The sequence below is a fragment of the Eschscholzia californica genome, unplaced genomic scaffold, assembly GCF_041429995.1.
Source record: "Eschscholzia californica isolate CP2 unplaced genomic scaffold, dmEscCali1.0.p SCAF_6, whole genome shotgun sequence".
Classification (NCBI taxonomy): domain Eukaryota; kingdom Viridiplantae; phylum Streptophyta; class Magnoliopsida; order Ranunculales; family Papaveraceae; genus Eschscholzia; species Eschscholzia californica.
The window spans coordinates 1,050,874-1,061,468 of NW_028238483.1; the positions used below are offsets into that span (position 1 = coordinate 1,050,874).

The 10,595-nt window shown below is 37.9% G+C and overlaps 1 protein-coding gene and 1 pseudogene across 1 annotated transcript; both read left to right on the forward strand.

The window, feature by feature from the left end:
- The first annotated feature begins 2,164 nt into the window (after positions 1 to 2,164).
- On the forward strand, positions 2,165 to 3,306 carry LOC147530708 (uncharacterized; annotated as a pseudogene).
- Positions 3,307 to 5,297: 1,991 nt separating this feature from the next.
- Positions 5,298 to 9,236, forward strand: LOC147530709 (uncharacterized). Its single transcript, XM_086650227.1, has 3 exons — positions 5,298 to 5,495; positions 5,971 to 6,201; positions 8,973 to 9,236. Exons 1-3 carry the CDS (start codon positions 5,478 to 5,480, stop codon positions 9,021 to 9,023), a joined length of 300 nt encoding a protein of 99 aa, XP_086506353.1. The 5' UTR covers positions 5,298 to 5,477; the 3' UTR covers positions 9,024 to 9,236.
- The last annotated feature ends 1,359 nt before the right edge of the window (positions 9,237 to 10,595 follow it).

Here is a 10,595-nt window from a genome sequence, read left to right on the forward strand (position 1 = left end):
GAACTTTGAATGGTCTCCAGCATGTGAAGAATCACTTCAACAAATAAAAGTGTACCTGACTAAACCACCTCCTACTCCTACTTGCATAAAAGACGTGCAGAAGCTAACAGGAAGGGTTGCTGCACTTAGCCGTTTCATACATGTTGGCTGTAACCGACTACATGTTGGCTGTAACCGACTACTTCACCAAGTGGATTGAGGCAGAAGCATTTCACCAAGTCGGAGACAAGGAGGTAAAAAGTTTTATTTGGAAGAATGTTATTTGCAGGTTTGGAGTTCCAAAGGAAATTGTGACCGACAACGGCTCACAATTCATCAGCTTCGACTTCCAAGATTTCTGTAAAGAATGGAGGATCTAACTGAACTTCTCAACTCCAAGATACCCCCAAGCAAATGGACAAGCTGAATCTTCCAACAAAACAATCATGAACACAATAAAGAAACGATTGAAGAAAGCCAAAGGCGCCTGGGCAGATGAACTAGCATGAGTCTTTTGGGCGTACAGAACCACTGTTCAAACTCCAACAGGAGACACTCCTTTCTCACTCGCTTATGGCTCAGAAGCCGTCATACCCGCAGAAGCAAGGCTTCCTTCTACCCGTTACCAATGGACGGAAGAAGAAAGTAACTGGCAACAACTCAATCACAATCTCGACACGCTCGATGAAATTCGTGATATGGCTGCCATTATAAATGCAGCTTACCAATCGAAAGTAACACGTCACTACAACAAAAACATACGAACTTGAACCTTCACGGTAGGAGATTGGGTACTTCGAAAAGTGTTTCAGAACACTAAAGAAAGTGGCGCTGGAAAACTTGCCCCCTCTTGGGAAGGCCCATATCAGATCACCAAAGTGGTAGGACAAGGCGCGTACAAAATCAAGCACAAGATGGACGTGACATAAACAACAGTTGGAATGCCATCCACGTTAAGCTGTATCACTTCTGTTGGTAAGCTGTATCACTTTTGTTGGAGAAGTCCCCCACGCTGTCCGGCAACATGGAGATGGTCCCCAAGCTGTCCGATAGCGCGAAAATACCCTCCACACTGCCCAACAGTATGGAGAAGTCTTCGACCCCAGTTCGTCGCACAGAGGACCCACACCGCGTTCGTTGACTCCTGGCAAAGTTCCTGAACTGACCCGCACAAAGCAGTGCCATATTATTATCTGAGCCCATGCGACTAACACGAGATCTATCCGACTTACGAGGCCACCTCTTCGGATACACATCTACTCTCTAAGAAAATAAAATATTTACTTAGAGAGTGGGGGACAAACTGTGTTGACCAAAATCCACACCAGGGCCCTCGGCACTAAAAGCACCCATTAAGACGTCAAGCCCAGCGCAACACTCTCGGGCCCAACCCAGAAGTCTCTTAATGGGCCCTCATCGCCTAGACCCTAAAACTCGTGTTGAGCCCAACCACGTACAAAGAGTCTCCACGGGCACAGAGCTCCACACGCCTGAGTCTACACACGTCTGGCGCTTGACACGTCTAGATCTCCATGCACCACGTGTTAAAGATCATTTAACGAAAAGATCCTCTACATGTCACATATGCCCATGATGACATAGATCTCAATCTTGGTCAACGTAAATCCAGAGACAATTATCCCCTATGAATGACATGCATAACATGGTAACGTCTCACATAAATATGAGCCCATGCACATGCACAATCAGAGTAGTTGCCAGAGAACATGCACAACCGTTGTGCATGTACAGCTAGTGTACACGTCATCATATCCCAGGTATCTTGCCATGCATTTACTCCGTAACGGTCAGTCTTTATTCCTCCCAACGGATCATTCCTCACATCTATATAAAGAGGAGCTCTTCCACTTCACGGGGGGAGGAAAAACACATCGAAAGCAGAGAAAAGCAACCACTACTTCTTCTTCTCCACTCGCTCTTTGTTCTTCGATTGTTCTTGAGAAACTGGCATACGAGTTCACCTGGTTCACCTTCTTTTGTCTGTTCACCTTCTTTTGCAGGTTTCTTCCACACGTTGCTGGTGTCCATCAATCAAAAACTCGACGTTTGGAATTCCAGAAGACGTTTCCGCTTCCGACCTTCTGACTTCCGACCCGTAAACTTCTCACCGTCTAAAACCAACAAATTTTTGAACGTTTTTGGAGGATCATGTAAACGTCGAGATATGTTTAGGCATAAGCAGGCTGAAAAAATACTAGAGGGGCTTGAGGTGGGAGAACTTTCGACAGGACAAGGCTTAAATCAAGAAACTAGTCTCAAACGAGTCGGTGATACACGATGGAGCTCGCATTATAATACTTTGGTAAGCATTACAAGTATGTTTGATGCACTGACGGAAGTACTGAAATGATTGGAACAGATTCTTCTTATTCAGATCAACGAATTGAAGCGAGAAGCTTGGTAGACTCGGTGCAAACCTTCGAGTTTGTCTTTAGTCTTCATTTAATGAGGATATTACTCGGAATTACAAGTGAGTTGTCAAAAGCATTACAAAAGAAAGAGCAAGATATAGTGAACACCATGAATTTAGTAGAAGTCTTTAAAAAACGAATTCAATAAATAAGAGCGAACGTGTGGACTTCTTTTCTCGATGAAGTTTCTAAATTCTACATTAAACATGGAGTTGATGTTCCTGATATGGATGCTAACTTTATAACTCGAGGGCGGAAAAGACGTTTATTACAAGATGTAACAATTCTTCATCATTATCGAGTTGAGGTGTTTTGTACTATTATAGATATGCAACTTCAGGAATTGAATGCTCGTTTCACTGAATCCAACACAGAGTTGCTTTTATGCATTGCTTCTTTAAGTCCATCTAATTCATTCTATCTCTTTGACAGGAACAAATTGATTCGTCTTGCTGAGTTTTATCGAAATGATTTCAATTCATTTGACGTCATGCGACTTGGTGACCAACTTGAAAATTGCATTGTTGATGTGCGTTCTAATAACGACTTTTCCCAGTTAGATGTAATCGATGATCTTGCTAAAAAAATGGTAGAGACGGGAAGGCATGGAGTATATAAATTAGTCTATTTACTTTTGACTTTGGCATTGGTGTTACCTGTGGCAACAACTACAGTTGAGAGATCATTTTCAGCAATGAACATTATTAAAAGTCAATTGCGCAATCGGATGAGTGATGAATGGTTGAGTGATAGCATGCTTGTATACATTGAAAATGATATATCTATGGAGATTGATAATGAGATAATTATGAAGAACTTCTAAGCAATGAAAACTCGTAGAGGTCAATTAGGAATGTATGGATTATTAAAGCACGAAACCTGCCTAAAATATTAAGTTTTTGAATCTCTTGGTATCAATTATTTGTCGTTATTAATTTTATGAATAAAATATTATTATTTGCTTAAATTTCTGTGATTGTAATTTTTAATAGAAATTTTTTAAACCCTCCTCAAAGTAAATCCTGGATACGCCATTGACAGTACATAATAAAATTTCCTATACATTTCTTACAAAACGTAAATTATTTTAATGAAAATTTATATGACATTTTGTTATGTATAGTTCATAATAAAATTTCCTATACATTCCTTCCAAACTTAAACTATTTTACTAAAGAACTATAAGGAATATTGTTATTTACAATACATAATAAAGTTTCATATATATTCCTTCCAAAGGGTAAACTATTTCACTAAAAATTTATAAAACATTTTTTTATGTACTGGGCATTAGTTATGTAATGGACATTTTTCTTATGTAGTTCAATCTCGTTTACAGATACCAAATTTGTTATTATATGATTTAAGTTTTAAGAAATCCTAGATTTTAATTTTAAGATTTAAAGATCCATGAATCAAACAAAATCAAAGATTTATTCAGAAATCTCTTAATAAGAACCTAACCGTACGAAAGTGATCATAAATCATCAACGACCCTTAGAATTTTGAACTGAAATTGAAAATTTCTTCACCATTAAATTATCATCAAATATGTTTAAGAAATCAAACGCTTCCAAATATTTTGAAGAAAAGAAATCCGAACTTTCTTTTTTGTTAAGGAAAGAAATCCAAACTTGTTCAAGAAAAAAATTCAAATTTGTTCGAGAAACACTTAATGTAATTTTCATGAAGACTCCTTTAGAGTTCTTAAATTCCTATTGATCTTTGATTCATTGATTTGTATATAAAATTTTAGTTATAGAAAAAATAAAATTTATGTAATTTTTGTAGAGAAAAATGATGAAGAAACTATAGATAGAAATAAGAAAAAAAAGGAAAATTTGTCGGGTAAAGAAGGAAGGAAAAACAAAATAAATGTACAGCTGGAAAGGAAAAATGTCATGAAAACTATGCAAACTAACGCTTTGGACCTGCGTTTAATTTCTTGTACGCGCTCGGACGGAATCACATTATCCCTTCACCTTTTGGGTGGGGGGTGGGGGTGGGGGCTCCAACCAATTTTTCCTTTTTTTTTGGGTTATTTCCCTAATGGCCCCCTACTTTGTGACTAGCTTCCCGCCTGGCCCCCTACTTTACAAGAAATACCCATATGGTCCCCTTCCGTTATAACACCGTTACTCTCTCTCCTTTATCTCCTTTCTCTCTCTGCCATGTCACGCCACATCATCTGTTACGCCACCTCATCACCTTCTCCGGCCGGCGACCTTCAAACTAAAAAAAAAAAAAATTTCTTTTCTCTTCTTCTTCTTCCTCTCTCTCTCTCTCCTATTTTCTCTCTCTTCTTCTTCTTCCTCTCTCTCTCGTCTTCTTCCTCTCTCTCTCTCTTCCCCTTTCTCCTCTCTCTCTCTCTCTACATACTCCGGCGAAGGGAAAACCCTTCGCCGGAGTACCTCGATCTGTTCAAGGAGCAGACCGGATCTGTTCTTTTAAACAGATCACGGTCTGTTCAAGGAACAGACCGGATCTGTTCTTTTGAACAGTAACGGTCTGTTCTTTGAACAGACCGGGATCTGTTCCTTGAGCAGACCGGGATCTGTTCAAGGAACAAACCGAGATACTCCTTGAAGAAGAGAGAGAAAATAGGAGAGAGAGAGGAAGAAGAAGAGAAGAATTTTTTTTTTTTTTTGAAGGTCGCCGGCCGGAAATTTGGCCGGCCGGCGACCTCTGCCGGAGAAGGTGATGAGGTGGCGTAACAGATGATGTGGCGTGACATGGCAGAGAGAGAAAAGAGATGGAGGAGAGAGAGTAACGGTGTTATAACGGAAGGGGGCCATATGGGTATTTCTTGTAAAGTAGGGGGCCAGGCGGGAAGCTGGTCACAAAGTAGGGGGCCATTAAGGAAATAACCCTTTTTTTTTATATGTCTGGAAGTGGAGCTGTGTGGAAAGACAAGAAAGGATTCTCAAAGAAACAACATAAATAGTCCCCTGTCTCCACTTTAAAAAAAAAAATCCCCTTGTGTCCTTCTACTTTCTTCTTTACTTTTGCCTCACAATCCACTAGAACCCTAGATATCTTACCCAAGATTTATTAATACGTATATTCATGGAGGATCAAAAAGAGGTACTTAGTCGTCTTCATCACCTTTTTAATCTTTGTAGCTACTGTAATTAATTTGAAGTCTAATTTAGTTGAAAACTGAACCTAATTTTGTTCAGTTTTGAAGATTTTCTTCAGTTATCTCTTCTAACCTGTGCTTTTTTCGTGTTGAATTTGATCTCTTTTATACTTGATGGCATCTATGATTTCTGTAAAGTTAGAAATTTTAACTCTCTAGAATTTTAAGAAACTACTTAAAAATGGGGACTTCCCCAAGTTGTTATTCACTGAAAAGATTCAAATATTTTCTTTTTAGAGACGATTTTTAAAATTTCCACGGCCAGGGTATACAACCCATCAATTTTATACTGATATGAAAATGACCCACTTTTCCTCAATCTGATTTTTTTCTTTGAAAAAATTATGAAATTGAGTTCATCTGATTATTCTGCAGAAATTGGTAGTAATTATTAGATGGGGTTTTTTTTGTTTGTTGCAGAAGAATGGGGGGGCATGGTTATCTGTGCCTCAATTTGGGGATTGGGATCAAAAGGGGGGATTACCAGACTATTCAATGGATTTCTCCAAGATAAGAGAGATGAGAAAGCAGAATAAGAGGGAAACTTCCAGGTCTAGTATTGGTAATGAAGAAGAACTCTTTTCTCAAGGCACCAAAAAACAGACAGATCACCATCATCAACCTCTTCAAGATCATAATCAATCCCCAACTGTATGTCTCTCTTCCTCTCTCATACTTGAATTGCTTTCATGTCTTGTCTTGTCAAACTTTAGCAAGTCTGGTCACTTCTGCAAGTTGTTAGATCCACTTGCTTATTAATGGCTGACTTAGATTTTGTTCATCTTGGGTGAGTTGTACCACCATTTTCTGAGTTGTTGAAAATTACATCCATCATCTAGCTGTCAACTATACCATATTTGATTTATGTTGGACGAGGGTATAGCACGTGCCCGATTCTTTAGTCTCAACTTTGAAGATAAGTTTGGGAGGTGTAATCTTAGTGATTGAAGATAAGTTTAGGATATGTAATCTTAGTCATTGAAGATAAGTTTGGGAGATGTAGTCTCAACCCTTAGAGCATCTCCAATGGGACACTCAAACTCTAAAAATTAGAGTGCCACATATGACTTTTTGGAGTTTTTATCCATCTCCAGTGTGACACTTTGTTAGACACTCTATTTTCGAAGTGTCCTCTTGAGTTTTCGAAGTTTCACCTACTCACACTTTAAAACGTTAAACCAGTAGAAACTCCTGTTTTTTACTCTACTTTTTCCCTTAAAAGTGACATGTGAGGCAAAAAAAAATTAGACTGTCTCTATATTGCCATTTAGGAAAGAGAATCTTCATTCACACTTGACAACTAGACCTTTAAGAGTTTTTCTTAGTGTCTCATTGGAAATGCTAAGTATAAGAGCATCTCCAATGCAAAACTCAAAAAAATCTCTATTCGTCCTATTTGTCAAGTTTCAATTGAGATTCTCACTCCTAGGTGTCGAAAATAGAGATCTTGATTTCTTGTATGTCTCCAATGCAACACTCTAAACTCTTTTATTTTACTTACGTGTCATGGTTATTTTTGTAAAAAAATAATTAGTTATTATGGAAATATACGAAGACTTGATTTCTATTGGTTGAAATTTAAATACTGATGAGTTGGACAATTAGAGATATCTCAAGAGGACACTCTGAAAATAGAGTGTCCTCTTGAGATATCTCTATTCCACTCTTGACACATCATCTTTGAGATCTTAGTTGAGTTTTGCATTGGAGACGATTTTTTAAAAAAAACTCAGAAAATCTTATGTGGCACTCCGAATTTCTAAGATTGAGTTTTGCATTGGAGATGCTCTAAGTTTGGAAAGTATAATCTTGGTCATTAAAGAAGAGAGTATATTTTAAAAAGATACCCTCCTCTTTTATTATATAGATTATAGATGTTATGCGTAGGGTTAGTTCTTGACTCATTACTTAGTTTATGGGGAATAGGTAAGTACCCCTAGTCAGGGGGTACCTTGGGATCCACCCTTCTAGTTTCTTATGCTGTAAAACTATCCCTTTTTTATAAGATTTTTTTGACATTGTAAAAACGATATTTAAAAATTTTAGGTATCTTGATATCAGTACTAGAATGAATCTTGGAATGACCTGAAAATGTTGATTTCAGGAATGATTTCAGGTTTCATTCCAATATTGATGGCAAGATTGGTTTCAAGATATGTTTGTTCTTGTTGAGCTTGAGGATCAATTTCTTCTAGTACTTGAAATTCCGAAATTCTTACGATTTCTTCGTGTTTTGAAAATTAGGTTTAGGAGAAATGGTTGGGGGATTTCCGAGGTTCCAATTGGCTATAAGTGTTATAGGCTCCTCCCATAAATGTTAAAGGCGCCTCCTTCCAGCACAAACTTCTCCGCAAATTTGCTTTGAGGGAGGCGCCTTTAAAACTACACAATTTTATTTCCACCTAATTTTTTTTTCTCAAAAAACCACCACCGTTTGTTTTCTTCACTCCCACGAGGTTGTCGACATACTACCGTCACCGACACCCCTTAAAGTCTTTTCTCATCTTTTTCTTCATCTTTTCCAGACCACCCCTACCTCTCTCTTTGTTTCGACTAAAGAAGAGGGTTCTTAGGCGGGAACTCGTCTTCTGACCAGAGAATCCCGAAACCAGATTGCGTCCTGGTTTGAATAGATTTACTCCAAAACCAGATTGATGTTCCGGTGAAGAGGACCCTTCCCTTCGTTAGAACAGAGACAGAGGAGTAGAAAGGGATAAAGATAGCGGGAGAAACAGAGGTGAGATAAACTGTGGGAAGTGGTGGCGATTGGGGGTGGTGGTGGTGGTGGTTGGGGGCGGTGGTAGTGGTGGGTGGAGGTGGTCGGAGGAAGAGGAGGAAGAAGATGATCTAATTTTTCCGAAGGGTCGACGACAACCGAAGTTTGTCGGCGATCCTTGCCTGGGTGAGGAGAAGTGGCAATGGGTTGGGGGAAACCTACTTGAAAAGAGTTGAAAGTTTGGGATTTAGGTGCCCTTCCCTCATTAATATCTTAATCTGCCTTAACTCATACACTCCTCTTGACTGGAGTTACATTTCCATTGTTAACCCATTGTTGACTTTTTTTTTTTTTTTGATGACTTTGGACTTCGATATTTGCAAAATTTTATGAAAATGTTGGTGCATTTGTACATACAAATTTCTAATTAAGTTCGGGTCAATCGGCTGGGTGTATCACAATCTATTGGAGGTTGAACTGGCTGGGTCTTGCACGAGAGGTTTGGATCATTGGATGCACAGATTGGCTAGCCTAGCCGTCTGTACATATTAATTTTGATGATTTTTTTTTTTTTGTTATTTTAATGTTCAATGCCACCACTTTTCAGATTGAAGTTATAATGAAGCTATGTTTTGGTGATTATTATGTTTAATTCTACTGATGATTTATAAACAAACTTCTTTTCTTTTGTTAATATTTGATGCAGAGGAGGAAAAGTGGTTTCATGAGCTACTTTAACTGCTGCATAAAAGCATGATAGGATGAAGGAATCATCACCATTTCAAGAAAATAACTGCATACTTGTCAGGATACCTCTTGGCAATTTGTTTTTAATTATTGTTTCTGTTGTAAGCCCTGTAGTTAATTTTTTGGTGTAGACTCATGTTTTGTTTAATAAGTACATCACTATGTAATTGAATTATGCCTTTGTAGATTTTTTTTTTATAAGAAAAATGACTGTTGGCTAAAATAATTTAGTATTACAAAAAGAACTACTAAAATAATGATATGATAATTTATGATAAAAGATAAAGGGTTATTTTTATCGACAAGAAAAAAAGATAAAAGGTTATTTCCCAAATAGCTCCCAACTTTGTGACAAGTTTGCTGCTTAGTACCCTACTTTATCAAAAATATTAGATGGCTTCTTTTTTTCAGTTACCGTTAAATGTCCGTTACACTCTCTGCTCCATCTCTTCAACTCTCTCTGCCACCTCATCTATCACGCCACATCATCGTTTTCACTGGCGAAGGTCGCCGGTCGGCCAAATTTTCTGCCGGCGACCTTCAAATTTTTTATTTTTTTCTCGCTCCTCTCTAAAAAAATATTAATTCTCTCCTCTCTCTTTCTAAACACTCCGGCGAAGGGAAACCCTTCGCCGGAGTTAGGTCTATTCAATAACAAATCTGGTTTGTTCAAGAACAAATCTGGTATGTTCCAGAACAAACCTAACTCCACCGAAGGGTTTCTCTTCGCCGGACTGTTTAGAGAGAGAGGGATGAGAGAATTAAAAAAAAAATTAGAGAGAGAAAAAAAAGTTTGAAGTTTGAAGGTTGCCGGACGAAAATTTGGCCTGTCGCCGACCTTCTCCTGTGAAGACGATGATGAGGCGTGATAGATGAGTTGACAGAAAGAGGTGATGAGATGGAGGATAGAGAGTAACGGACATTTAACAATAACTGAAAAAAGGGGGTCATCTGAGTATTTTTTGGTAAAGTAGGGGGCTGGGTAGAAAACTGGTCACAAAATTGGGGGCTATTTGGGAAATAATCCAAAGATAAATAATCTCATCAAAGAAAAAATGTTAAAAGATAAATAGGCTCAAATGACCCATCTTTGTTTACATTTTGTTAAAATGGCTTAATAACTTCAAAAGGATCAAATGACCTTTAAAATTCTCTACCAAAAATACTCCATATAAAAGATAGTCTAGACAGTGTAAACTCCGAAGCTTCATCACAAAATATCTCATGCTTTCTTCTTTTTCTCCATCCGAACATCCACGATGTGCTTCTTTTCTTCTCGTTTTAACCATCCGAAAATTTTGCAGCCACGATTTTATCATAGACTAAAGTCCATTAAGTTCCGGATGTGATTATCTCTCTAAACTCTTCTAACAAGACTCTATCTAGACTTTGTATAGTCTGTGTATAGACTATGACTCTACTTTGATGTGATGTATTTGTATGTGATCGAACTTCACTTTAAATTATTGTAATGTGATTTCATCTTATTGTAATATAGTCAAATACACCAACAAGTTGTTTTTTATAATTGTTTTCAAGCTATTACACTAGTACTAAGTGGGGAAACCCATAATAGGTTACA

Excerpts from the sequence above, each read along its gene's own strand:
- LOC147530709 (XM_086650227.1), top strand. Across the intron at positions 6,202-8,972 it reads ATCATAATCAATCCCCAACT|AGGAGGAAAAGTGGTTTCAT; the intron begins GTATGTCTCTCT and ends TATTTGATGCAG.